Source organism: Pleurodeles waltl, chromosome 1_2 (assembly GCF_031143425.1).
Source record: "Pleurodeles waltl isolate 20211129_DDA chromosome 1_2, aPleWal1.hap1.20221129, whole genome shotgun sequence".
Taxonomy (NCBI): Eukaryota; Metazoa; Chordata; class Amphibia; order Caudata; family Salamandridae; genus Pleurodeles; species Pleurodeles waltl.
This window is the reverse complement of record NC_090437.1, coordinates 1,288,213,921-1,288,228,424: the sequence shown is the minus strand read 5'-3', so window position 1 is coordinate 1,288,228,424 and position 14,504 is coordinate 1,288,213,921. Positions and strand designations below refer to the sequence as shown.

The 14,504-nt window shown below is 42.3% G+C and overlaps 1 protein-coding gene across 1 annotated transcript in view; it reads left to right on the top strand.

Annotated features, from left to right (window-relative positions):
• GFRA4 (GDNF family receptor alpha 4) overlaps positions 1–10,734 on the top strand; it is a 532,351-nt gene extending 521,617 nt beyond the window's left edge. The window contains exon 8 of the mRNA XM_069205076.1: positions 5,939–10,734. Within this exon, the coding sequence (XP_069061177.1) occupies positions 5,939–6,070 (132 nt within the window). The 3' untranslated portion in view covers positions 6,071–10,734. The remainder of the gene's footprint in view (positions 1–5,938) is intronic.
• The last annotated feature ends 3,770 nt before the right edge of the window (positions 10,735–14,504 follow it).

Here is a 14,504-nt window from a genome sequence, read left to right as displayed (position 1 = left end):
CGGCATTCTGATAATGGATTCATCCATGTTTCCGTGAGGAAAGGCGATGTCAGGGGCGTATGTTGTGAGAAGGTCCCAGAGCTCGATGGTGTGTTTGTAGACGGAGCGAGTGTTAAGGAGAATGCAGTTAAGGTGGTTGCGGGGGTTGGTGTTATTGCGGTGTGTGTTGGTGTTGTTGGTGTTAGGGTGAGTGCAGGAAAAATTATATGAATGGCATGAGAATGGTCCATGTGTGTACTTGGGGTTGGCTTGGGCGCAGGAGGGTTGCTGGCCTGTGTTGAGGGCATGGAGTTCTGTGGAGGAGTAGTACTGCTTTGGGGGTTTGGGGCAGCATGGCCCAGGGGGACGGGCGCTGGGCACGGTCCGGGCTCAGATGGGCTTGCCTCTGGCGCCCCTTCGGCGCACCAGTGGCCGCCATTAAGAAGGGGAGGGGGGAGGGAGGAGCAGCTGGGAGGCGGGAGGGAAAGACCAATGGGGGCGCTAGGGGGGCGGGGACGCAGCAGCAGGGATCGGAAGAACCGGCAAGAGCCGGCTGGAAAAACGGGCGGAAATGCGGAGGGCAGAACAAAGTTGAATGGACAAGGGGCACAAAAACAGTCACAAGCAGTGCAAAAAACGATATAACAAAAACGAACTACTAAGCTCAATACAAATGTGGTAGTAAAATAAACTGTGTGCTGAGAGTACCTGTTCTGGAGCTATTGCGATCCTCCCTTTGATCGCCCCTGGAATAGCCTGGCACAGGGTGGAGGGTAAATACAGCTTCCTCAGACAGTAAAAGTGTACTGACTGCTTGAAGGTGGAGTCCCAGATACTAAAGTGAGGGAAGATAGCAACATGGTTACCTTTAGAAATTCAGTTAGCAGAGGGCAATTGTAGTCTAGTTAGATATAGGGTGCAAAATAGGGGGAAAAATGGCACTCAAGGATAGTATATAATGTGTATTATGAAAATGGTGCACTCACAGGGGAACCCCCCAACCCCCCAACTGGTTTACATAGTAAACACATACACGAACAAAAACAAGTATGAGGCACTCATTACTTATCACCTATACATATATCACATATAGCCGTCAAAATGCAATCCCATAGGAGACACTACTGTAGATCCAAAAATCATCACAAATACAGTCCATTAATGATATTCTGTTGGAGGTCTATAGTTAACATGTTGTTCGCCACTGGATTTAAGGTTTTCTTTTATTCCCACAATTTTTTGATAGTATGTTACACTTGTGGTTTGAAATCATTTTAATATGGGGTTATGCTATTAGGTTTTTGGTATGATATTATAGTTTGTTGGACACGGTGATTTGCAATCAAAACTTTTGCACATTGTTGCACAAAGTTTTGTTTTTTTTCACTGCGACTTTAGTTGTCACGATGCAATTATGATTGTTTATGTTATTGCAGAGTTCTGTCAAGTGGGTTGCTATACCTGTCTAAGAGGACAAGAAATACAAATATCGTTTTTGTCTATATTGCGCTTATGATAATGTTGGCTCATCCAAGTAAGGATAGCAGTAAAAAATGTATGCATATATAGAGACTGTGGTATTCAAGCTGAGGGGCAGATTTACTAAGATTTTGTGCTAGGATGTGTCATGTTATGTAAACTGCTGCATAATGTTTATTTGGAGGTTGCATGAGAGTAACGCAAAGAAGCGCTCTGTGCTGCTTTGTTTTTATATTGCGTCAAGGGGTAGTTCCATGGTGGGTACATGGTCGTTTTCATGCAAACATCTGTGGTTTCTTACACAAAGCCCTATCAGCTAATAATAGTAGTGAGGGGTTTTCACCAAAAAATAAGGCCTCTTTGAGTCAGACATACAAAGAAAAAATGTGTGTTGGATGTGTTTAAAATTATGTTGGAAATTTTTTTCTTAGCCAATTTAATCCTGTTCTTATAATGTCTAATCCCTGCTTCTCCAACGTGTAGCTCGTGAGCTACTGCCAGCTCTTTATCTACCTTTAAGTAGCTCATCTGTGTGCAACCCAGTAAACTGAATTAGAAGCTTTTGCTTGGCTGAAATAATATATCAATATCACAATTGAAAAGTATGAATTCTTAACAAAAATGTGTGTATTTTCAGAATTCAAAGGCTGATGTTTGGAGAAAATGGATGAATTTATAAAATATATTTACAGCTGATATTTGATAAAAATCAAACGGTGTTGGAGAGACTATCACAAGTATTAATAATTTGGTGCTAGGGGCATTGTATCTATGGCTGTTCTGTTTTACCAATAGAAAGGCATTCCACATTGTTAAAGTAATTTTTACATTACAGCTGGGAATCGTGCCTGATGCGGTGAGGTGATTGTCGCTGGTAATCCTGGATATTGTTGGAGGATTTTCATTGAACATAAGTAGCTCTTATTACAGAGAAGGTTGGAGACCCCTGGTCTAAGCTCTTCTTTATAACAGATTTGATTGACTGGGGTCATAAGATTCTCTCCAGAGTCTCTCTGACTTTTTAGAGCTTTCTTGAGAGAATGGAGCTCATCATTGAACTGGGGTCAAATATCTTTAAAAAAGCTTGAGTTACTTTAAGTGTACAAACATTATCTATCTATGCCTAATCAATAGGTCATGGTCTGCCCACACCGACTAAAGAGTTTGGAAGTTAGATAAATAAATTGAACAGACAGGAAATAGTTGCAGGTAATATCTGTTTCTGTCTATCACTGCTTTGGACTGTCTCCCTGAAATGCCACTGCCTCTGTTGCTGTGTCAGTCATAATATAGGCCTACTTCTCTGAAACGCCAGGAACGTAGATTCAGGGGGGAGTTTGGTGTGTATCACACCCTAATAAATGTATTTTCTGATAAATAGTTGGGTACAGGTGCTTTCAGTCGTGTAGGGTTAGGTACCTGCCCGATTTCACCTGGGATTTTTTCATGCACACACTGACAAAAACACACAAACACTGTCTTCCTGTCTGTTTTGAAAGTCCTGGAAAATGTTGATTATTTTACGAAATATTGTGTTTTCTCTCTAAATACTCCTACCAATCCCCATCCCTCTCCCTTTCCACTGCCTCTTAAGCCCATCTCATGCACCTGCTTGTTGTATAATGTATTTTAATCTGAAGCTTACACCCCCCAATCTTACTGACCAAGCTACGCCCCTGTAAAATGCTGCTAATGCTATAGCACAGTGCCTCATTTATTTGTCTTTCTATTTGTGTCTCTCTTTGTGTAACATATCCTCTGCTTTTCTAGTTCTCTCATAATTACTCTTACATTTTTGTCAACCTAGCAGTGCTTAATTTGAGCTAGTGGTTTCTGGTGCAGGGCACTGGCACCTATTTTTGAGGGATGGGACTTATTGTTCTGCCTCAAGCATTTACAACAAGCAAAACCCTTATATGGAAAAGATGGAAGAAGAGAAAGATGGAAAAGTGTCACAAGGGAGAAAGCAGACAGCTGCAATAGTGAGCTGAAGGAGCAGGAAGTGCCTGTAAATGTATTAAAGAGGCCTGAGATGGATCTAGGATTGGCTGCCTCAGTATTCTGCGCGTGCACATTTAATTGCAGCAGCCGCGTGTTTCAGAGGAGAGCTGTGAGCACCGGCATGATTTTATTTACTAATTAAATACTGCAACCTAGCCGATATCATGACATCGCATCCAGCTTACAGTTCTATGCAGCTCTTTGTAATTCCTTGTTTCCTATTACAGGCCCGGGCTTACATGTCCCAGAATACTTAGCATTTCAGCATATTTTCTTCAAAAATTATGAGCATGTATCCAGGGGAAAAAGATTTGAGAGCTCGTCGCAAACCTGCAACTTATGCAGTCACCAAAATCATAAGAACTTGTCTTAAACCTGAACATTGATGCTTTGTATTTTCAATTTTTTTTATTTCTCTGGATATCTGTTTTTTGTTCTGCAATTTCTATCCAGTATCATTTGTATTTCTTTGTGTGTCGTTTATCATATGTCATGTGTTTCAGTACCCCCCCCCATGTTAATCATCAAGTTCATGCAAAACCTCTAATTATTGTACAGAACACACTTCTTTGAGAGGGTAATGCCAGACATTTCTCTAAATGAACCATTTGCTGCCCTGGCCCATATATCTAAAAGGCGCGCCTTCCCGCATACTTTTTAACAGGTGTGTCGGGCTCAGAGAGGGAAAGCTCCCCATTTTATGGAGAATGTGCTGCTCTCAGGGCAGCCACGAACGCACACTGCTCTCTGGGAAGCACATTTGGTGAAATGCAGCACTGCTGCTTCAAGTCGCTCTGTGTTTCAGAGTGCAAGCAGCACCTGCCTGCACTTTCAAGAGAGATTAGAGATCCCCTTGCAGGTCCGTGCAGTGAGTGACTACACCTGCCTGCAGGGGGATACCTCAGGAGTCCATGGAACCACCTTCCATACCGCGAAAAGGGCTGCCCTCAATGACACACTGACAGTACCCCACCTTTTTGTGGCACACTTTCAGTGACCCTTGGTGTGCATCAGACCTCTTCAGCATACCCCCAAGATCCATGTGTATGCTCTATGAGTCCTTCTAACTGCCCCAACTCTCGCTTGATGCTTAAACATCCCTGATCAGCCTTGAGAGACCCACACCCTCAAAAACCCTCAAGCCTGTTTTCACTCAACGTAGCTGGTGCTTACTATCATCCAGCCATCAAAGCTGACCTTCAGACACAACAAACTGGCCTTCAGAGAGCATCACTCACCTTTCAGACACTCCCAACTGGTCCTTGAACACCCCAACAGGTGACCTTCATACACCATCAGAAATCTGCTTCTCAACTTGTTAAGATGTCCTGGTCTTCCTGACCAGGGATGAAGGCCACTCACATTCCTTCTGGCTACTCCACTATGCATGCAAAATATAACCTTATGTGCAAAAAAATAATACCTTCTCAAGAAAAAGGATAGACTTGCTAGACCATACCAAACACAGTTTTTGTGGCCACAATCCTTAGATAACCTAGCAAAAAGGGCCAGGTCCAACAGGCGCTTAAGTCAGTAGCGGAAACAGATGATTGGCAGGTGCAGGATCTTGAAAATCTCGTAAAGAGACGTCTTTTGGAGAACAAAGATGAGAGAGATTCTTCAGGATCATTTTAATTTGGCATAGGAAGTGCATACGCAGAAGGCAGGTCCAGATTCCTGGTGGTATAAATGGAACAACAGCATCAAGTTGCTTCTTAAATGCTGATGTCTTCAGGAAGAACGACTCAGGGTTTTATTAAACCTAAACAACCCCTCACCCCCAGCCATCAATACATTTTTGTGTGCGGTAATGAGGAGAGTTTGTGTGCGGTTTCTATGAACAAACGGCCTGATTTAGAACTCGGTCACCGAGTTGACAGATATCCTGTCCGCTGAAATCTAAATCCCATAAAATATAATGGGATTTAGATTTTGGTGGTCAGGGTATCCGTCACCGTTGTGACAAAGTAACTCGTCCACAGAGTTCTAAATCAGGCCCAAAGCAAACTGTTTGGTAATCGTACAGTGTGTCAATAAGTAACCATTGTGGAGTGATGTCTTGAAGCATCATACAGTCAAACAATGGCTGCCTATGACAAGACAGATATCTAGGAAATGGCAAGCCTGAAGGGTTTAAAATGGACTTCTTGTTACTCAGTTGGAGAGAGTCTTAGAAACAGAGATACCAGAACTGTTGTCTTAAAATGCTGCTCATGGACGTATCCTGTTATACCTCTCACGAGTCTGAGGAGGACACTAGCAATCTTCTTTATATGGGGGTGGTCAAGCTTGTTATCTAAGATAATTCCAAGGGATTTGACGTAATCAAAGATGATGGCCTATTCAGCTTTCCAGGGTATGATTAGGAAATATCTAAACATTCTACTAGATTTAGATGGTCGGGTCAATTTAGTTTCCAGATACAACAGACATGCCTGTTCCTTCTTATTTATGTCTACAATACCCTTTTCTTTTTCAGGTCCCTACAGAAGGAAGGCTCTTGATAGACTCCACACACATGAAGTCTGCCGAAACATCTCATTCACTACCTGCAAATCATTGCCACTGGTCAACTCTGCTCTGGAGTGCCCTCCTTCTACTTCTGATGTGAAAAGGAGCCACGCCTGCACAACAATTTTTGGTCATTTCCTATAAAATAAACTATCTTTGGGACCTACAAGGGAGGAAGGAAGTACCCCCTTATGCTCTTTTTAAGCTATCTGAAAGAAAGCTTGTTCATAGTAACCTTTCCAGTCCTTTACCTTCTCTGTTTTTTTGTCTGTAGCGGTTTCACGTTATCGCAGAATGTAATGGGACCCCATCCACAGTTGTGGCAGCAATGCTGACGCGCTGCCAGAACAGAGACCCTGTGCTCATAGTGCTGGCATGATACAGCCAGATTTAGACAAGCTGGAAAGTATATTCCAACATGCCACCTGGAAGATGAACCAAGGGCAAGTGAGGATGAGGCGTGTCCATTACCTCCAATGGGACGTTTGTGTTTAAACTGTATACCGCTTGACTTACGCTGTGGTAGAACAAGTGAACCGACACGTGTTTAGACTATAATCCCCCTCATTTGTCAATCCAATTACTCGCAGTAATAAAGGCTGTGGTAGTAGGGGAGGGGTTTCCTTGACTAACAAATCCAAAATGAATGTTTATATTACCGACAACTTTATTTTTTTTTTGTACGTTTCTCACAAAAAATCTAATGTATATGGTATTATTAATATTATTATTCCATGCAGGGAACTATTTGTATTTGCTTAAAAAAAAGTGTCAATTTTGTCTGGCTCATAGGAGAGTCAAACTGGTGGCTGCGTGACTTTCCTCATCCATGTCAGCAGGGGATAAGAGAGTGCATAACCATGTATTAGTACCTTTAGAAGATCCATTCTTAGCACCCCCCCCTTTTCTGTATCTTGACTCCCATTTGCTAAGCTGAGCTCCACAGATGGTAGATCATGAACAATAAATGCAAACTGAACCTTTTGTGTCCAATGCACAAGGCCCATTGAAGAGCTTTGGAAAACATACGCCCCGTGGCACAAGTGATCACCAAAAACTTCACAAATACAGAATGTGTGTCCAACATAGCACCAGAAGTTGCAAACAAAAAAGTCCAACATTTCACCACGAGAGCCACAACCTTTCTAGACCTTTGGAGTATCCACTTAAGGTAAATTTACACATAAAATTGTGGCTGTCATGACTTTGGTCCTCTTAGACTAACATTGAAGACAAGTGGAATTTATCATGATCATTTATTTGCTCCAGGATACATCAACTTGCATTACTTTGGTAAAGAAGGTGCACATCAGAGGGGGAGTTTGAATTGATTACAGGATGTTATGTTATGTTATGAACATTTGTATAGCGCATAGCTACCCAAAGGCCTCCCAGCGCTATTAGGAAATCCTCCAAGACACAACCTAAGGAACCAGCACTAAAAACAGCCAGGTTTTCAATAACTGCGAAATGGAAGTTCCTGACTGATTTGTTGTAAATTCAGTGGTAGTGAGTTCCATAGTTTAGATCCAAGAAAGCGTAGGGCTCTTCCTCCCCATCTAGTTTTATTGATACGGGGAATGGATGCAAGGGCAGCAGAGGAGGATCTAAGCTGTCTTTTTGGAAGGTAAGAAGAGGCTAAGGTTTTCAAAAGAGGTGGGGCTCTATGAATATAGCACAAAGGTTTGAATTTTATTCTTTGCTCTATAGGGAGCCAATGCCGAGAGGATAACGCGGTGCTGGCTGACTCATGTCTGGGTATTTTAAGGAGGAGACTGGCAGCAGCGTTTTGTGACACCTGTAGTTTTTTCACCAATTATTTTGGTGCTCCAAGGAACAAAGCATTCCCATAATCTAATCAAAAAATTATTAGGGCCTGGATAATGAGCCTCTTTGCAATAAACGGGAGTATTTTTATAATTTTCCTGGGCAGTCTAAGTAGACCGAAGCAGGCGGAGGATATTATTTTTGCCTGGTAGTCCATAGTTAGCCAGGGATCTAGCCATACCCCTAAACTCTTGATGCTAGCATTGGGTGGGGGAAGATCTCCCAATGGCCTGAGAGCAGAAGAGGTTAGGTTTGGATTGGCCAGAGCCCCCAAAAACATAACCTCCGTCTTCCCTCCATTCAGCTTCAGCTTGGAATCCAGCATCCATTTAGAGATCGCCTGCAGACAGGGAATAAGTTGAGAATGGAGGGAGTTCTGATCAGTAGCGAAGGAGACCACCAGCTGAGTGTCATCGGCGCAGGATACAGGAGAGAGACCAAAGGGTTCCACTATTTTTGCCAGAGGGCCCATATATATGTTAAAAAGTGTGGGGCTCAAAGATGAGCCCTGTGGCACTCCCCAGTTACTCTTAAAGCAGCTGGAGTATAAGGACTGGTCCGACACTTGGAATGTTCGTGCATCCAGAAATGAAGAGAGCCAGCGTAGAGCATTTCCTGAAACTCCACTTTCCCTCATTCTTTGCAGTAGAACCCTGTGATCAACCGTATCGAATGCGGCACTCAGATCTAATAACACTATTGCTGATACCAAGCCCTGATCCATACGTCTCCTTGCTTTTTCAGTAACCGCAATCAATGCGGATTCTGTACTGTGTAACGGTCTAAAACCCATCTGGGAGGGGTTCAAGAGATTGTGTTCCTCCAAAAAGCTTGAAAGATTGGGGTTGACATGTTTTTCCAGTATTTTCGCAAGGGCGGGAAGCATTGAGATAGGTCTGTAGTTATTGAGTGAGGCAGGGTCGAGGTTGGGCTTTTTAAGCAGTGGCTTTACGATTGCATGTTTCCATTGTGGAGGGACAATGCCAACTGTTAGTGACAAGTTTAGTAGCTCTGTTAATACTGGTACAATTGTAGAGGCCGCAAGTCCTAGAATTGAAGGCAGAGCCGGGTCCCGCGGGGAACCAGACTTAAGTGTGGTCATTACTGACATGACTATTTCAGAGGTAAGAGGAAGATTCTGCGTAAACCTTACAGGGCCCTTGCAGCCATGATCATCTGTAACTTGATGGTGGTTATCACTTGCCGGAAAGGCAGCGTGAATTTCCAAGATCTTTTCTTGAAAAGATGAAGCTAATTCGTTACTGTGTTTTTGGGATCCCTCTACAACTTTAGTATGCGCTTGGGGGGTGGTAAAATCTTTTAGGATATAAAAGATTTCCTTTGATGAGTTGGAGCTCTGTTCAATTTGTTCGGTATAGCAGGTGCTTTGTGCTTTTTTAATTTCTGCATGAAATCTTCTGATTGCCTTCCTATATTCCTCCTTGGAAGGGGTGTCGTAGGATTTCCTCCATTTCCGCTCAAGCTGCCTACATTCCCTTTTTATCAAGCTCAGGTGCGTGGAGAACCAACAGGCTCTTTTTTGTTTGTGACCCCTTGGCCTAGATGTAAATGAAGAACTAAATCTAAGCTTTTACTAATCCAGTTATTAAATATTGTTAGTGACGTGGATATATTACCATCCAGAATGGGAACGGATTTTTCCAAAGTGTCTGTCCATTCTTTAGTCCTGAGGAGGAGCTAGTGTTAAATAACAAGTGCCCCTTTAAGTTCAGCCCTTTCCAAAAGCGTACTATCGGGATAAGAAACAATTATTTTGCCAAAATCACTCCTTGTCAATTATGTTACATTTGAACATTTGGACCCATATTTATACTTTTTTAGCGCCGCGTTTGCGCCGCTTTTTGATGCAAAAACGGCGCAAAATTGCAAAATACAATTGTATTTTGCAATTTTGCGCCGTTTTTGCGCCAAAAAATGACACAAATGTGGAACTAAAAAAGTATAAATAGGGGCCTTGATATTTTTAACAACACACTCTTTAAGCAAGAATCATTTTGCCAGCACCACCTTGAAGAACTGGAATACTTCTTGAGAGCTTGAGTTTTACATAATTCTTTAGATATTCTTTTTTTTTTTTTAAAAGGCTTGCGATGGCTAAAATACATTTGCATTTTTTCTGTTCAAAATGAAGCCCAAAAATAAAAAAATAGATGATTTATTCTAAGCGATTAGGAAACAGTACATATTATTGTCCGTGAGTGGTCTTAAAAATGGTAATGTTAAATTTATTTATCAAAATAGGGATCTAATGATTTGTGATGGGAATGACATGAGATGGATTGATGTATTGGTTCTTAGACATGATTAATGTTTGATACAGAACAAGGCACCCTGGAGAAGAAGCTTGGCCTGTGATTCCCTCTTACAGATTTTAAAGACATTCAATTGAAAACAGATCAAGAAATACTGTATGTTGGGCATGTATTGTTGATGGTTTGGTTTGAACGTCATACTTTTTCAAAACAAAACAGATCTGCTGCCTGGACACCATTGAGTATGACACCCGGATATCCTTCTACAAAAGGATGCACACCGAGTAGCCTCAGATGGACCCTGATTTTATGTTTCAAAACCTTCACAGTAAAGGGACACTTTATACTCCTTTTTTGTTGGATCTTGCAATGATTCAATTATTGAATTTGTGATGGGATAATTATTTTATTTCTGCCAACTTTCATTTAATAAACTCATCCTAGGTAAGCCAGGCTCCTAGTCTTTCCAGATATGTGATGTGTACAATATGTAAACCCCAACTCACTCCCAGTGAGCTGACTTGTATCACTTCTTTCTCTGTTATGATTGTAACTTGATAACATCATGTGCAACATGCAGTCTGTATGCAGTAGTGTGAAAGAGGTGGAGTCCCTTTTTCTATTTTTTCCAGTGTGAAATGGGCAATAAAGCAAGTCTACTGTGTTTTCGGCTTCATACAATATGGATTTTGTCCGAGGACTGAAATGCGGAGAGGACACGAATTAAAGATTTTTCGCAATTATTTAAAGAACTTCTGTACGAGAATGTGCAATCCTGAAATCGAAAAAACTTATTTCATAAGTAGGTGTGATTTGCTCCTTGAAATAAAGGAGTAAGTCACATCTGTTCTCAGGAAGTTCTTTGTGAATGAATCCTATATTGTGGGATAGTAGCGCATTGTCTTAAAACTTGTTTGGACACTTTGGGCCAGATTTACAACAAACTGGTGCAGCGCCGTTCCAAAATCAGCAGCGCCGTGCTGTGCCAGTTTTGAAATGCAGGGAGGCACCATATGTACAAGAATACGGTGCACCCTTGCGTTCCCCCCTGCGCCAGAGCTAAATTTAGCTGCCTAGCGCCAGTGCAGACATCCTTGTACCATAGTGCAAAGGTGTCTGCACTGGGAGATAGATTGTTTGGCTCAGATTTACAAAAAAGTGGTGCAGCGCTGCATTGCGACACAATTTGCAGCGGTACGCCACTTTCGAAACGCAGGGATGCACCGTATTTACAAAAATACAGCACACCCCTGTGTTTCCCGCTGCGCCGGCGCTATGTTTAGCTGCCAGCACCAACGCAGGCATCCTTGCACCATACTGCCAGGCTATCTGCGTTGAGGGGTGTGATTGCAGGATGCAGCACACACAGAAGTGCCAAAGCGTCATTTTTGAATGATTGTTTATGTGCAGGAAGGCACACCTTCCTGCACATAAACAATCATTCATGGTCTTTTGCTCCTTCTATGTGTGCTGCAGAATGCAGCACACATAGAACAAGCAAAAACAAGGAGGAATAAAAGTATTCCTCCTCTCTGCTCCATGCTAATGCCACCCCTGGTGTGGGGTGAGTTTTTGGCGCTGGCACATATTTACGATTTCTCCTAAATCTGGGGCAGCGTCAAAAGCAATGGGTGTTGCGATGGAACACCCACAGCAACACCCAATGCACGCCCCTCTGCCACAGAAAGCTGCACCGGAGCTGTATATTTACAAGGCAGCGTTAAGCCACAAAAAGTGGCTTAGCGCCACCTTGCAAATATGCGTAATGCAAAGCGCCACCTGAGCGGCACAAAAAGTGATGCTCCGGTGGCACTATGGGTCTTGTAAATATGCACCCTTGTTCCCAAATCTTTTGCTGTTTCTGTTTCTCATCATGACAGTGCCACTGATAATAGTGTTTATGTATCCTACTCCCAGTGTGCCAAATTGCCTCATGCTTGCGACCACATTTCTAAGCCCACCTCAGAAAGTGAAATTCTGACATTCTCTCTGCCGGCAGAGAACTATTCCAGAGATGGCATCCAGTTATAGCCAGAGACACTTTCCTTCGGTGACCATAAAGCAATATCTTTGAATCAAAATATTTTCTCCTGTGTCATTAAACAAGAATAGGTTACTCTTGTGTCATCAGCCCTGTCATACTAGTAAATAAGACTTAAATTACGCAAACTGAGAACAAATTGCCTAATGTTTATTTGAGATCCAGGACCCTTCAGCTCTTGTCCTGAAATCAACACTAGACAAATTGCTTGATCCTCCGCAATTCGCTTGATATTGCTGTATCTAGTTCCATGCCACAAAAAGAGGCGGCGACAAGGAGAAGTGGGCGGTCCAGTGTACAACCGCCCAAATAACAATTCTCACAAAAACTGAGTGCACTGTTCGTTAAGTCTGTTCTGCAAACACAACTACGAGAGAACAAGGATCTCCCAAGACATGTTACTAGTACAGAGCAAGAACCCTCAGCCTCCTATTGGTGGCATGCTACATCATCGGGATTGCTCCTCGTCAGGCCGGCGCTGCAATGCCCGACGAGCCACGCAGGAGGTCTCTGCCAGAGATCTTTTGGAGTTGTGCCATGAGGATTTACAGGAGTGCGGTGAATCCTAAAGTGCAATCTAGTGAGGGACGGAGGAATGTGAAGTTAAAATTGTCTATGGGTACTGGAAACCCCTTTAATTCAAACAGAAAGCACCTAGGCCAAGTTTAAAAACAGGGAGAGAAGGATATGGGAAATAATGTTCCTACCCTCTCTACAAGTGTCTGTGTATGGAAATACTGCAGAGTAAGGTCGACATGTTTCACGCCATAATTGTCCATACGGATCTAGCAGCGTTTCTTCGGGACCAAAAAAAAAAAAATTGCATAGTCCTCTCAAGAGTAAGAGTACTCGAGTTAGGGGTGTGTTTCATACATGTGTAACTCACAATAAAGTATGGACTTGCTGCGTCAGGTGACCCTCCTAAAGTAAGGTAAAGGCCCCTTGGGAAAACGGGGGGTGTTCAGCTTCTGAAACATTGTTTACGGCCAGGCGACCTACCCATTTGACTGCGTACCTGGAAGTGCCTAGACACTAATGTTAAGTTCAGTAAACTTTATTGAGCATTTATGTTCTATGAAAATATAAGAAAATATTCCTATTCATTTTTTTAGATTCACATGTACTACTTCATAGGGTATGTGCGTGTGTAATACACAGATAAATACAATACTGTGAATCTATCATTTTTATAGTCCCTAATATTGACAATTATATTACCAAAAAACTGGCAAAGCCAAAAGGTCAGGGTTTAAGGCAGGCAAATGTAAGAAATTAAAAGCTGTATTGAAAGCACCCTTGCCTTCAATATCCTCCTATTTGTTTTCTATTTGAAATAAAGGTCAAATAGCAAGGAAGGCTATCGTACTTCTTTCATGTCTACGATAAAAAGAAATGACATACTTATAAGGAGAAAAGTCCAATAATCCTTTGAGGCTAAGGCAAACCAAAACAACGTTTCCTAAGGACGTTATTTCGCAAAGTATTTCACAAAAGAAGGGACTGGCGCTAAACAGGTCCCCTGCGATCACCTCATAACGTTGTAGAAATCTTGGCACTTGTTGTCATAACACACTTTAAAAAAAACACTTGTAAACAAAAGCAGTATTGGTAAGTCATCCTTCCACTTTGTGACATGTCACAGAGTGTACATGTGTAATGTACACCTACAGCGATACACAAGAATGTTTCATTTTTTCTGTGTCATAAAAATTGCTTTGACAATCTTAGGCCCATATTTATACTTATTTTGCGCCGCATTTGCGTCACTTTTTGACGCAAAAGTGGTGCAAAATTACAAAATACAATTATATTTTGTAAGGTTGTGCCGCTTTTGCGTCAAAAAATGACGCATGTGCGATGCAAAAAATGTATAAATATGGGCCTTAATCTCATTTTACTTGAATGTGAAAACAGACCACTTTTAAAGCAAGAAAGTGTCCTGCAATGCCGCCACTAATCGCTGATCCAATTTAAATGTATGGAATTGGTTTCCTAAAATTCCTCCAGAATATTGTCTACCTTGTTATCCTTTTGTAGGAAAACGCTGGCATCTTGGTGGGGCTGTGTCATCAATTGCCAACCCTCTGGAGGGACAAACTTCACAACTAACTTCAGACAGTGGCTAAAGAGATACCAATTCAATTAAAGGCTATGGACTAACCAAGAAAAGTGGCTAAGGACCTGATGTAGATCTTGGCGGAAGGGAGTACTCCCTCACAAACGTGATGGACGTCCCGTCCACCAGATTACAAACCCATTATGTCTTATGGAGATCATAATACGGCGGACGGGATATCCGTCACGTTTGCGTCAGAGTACTCTGTCTGCTGAGAACTATTTCAGGCCCTAAATCCCTAAGAGGGAAACAGACCACAGCGTGATGGCTCCCTTGC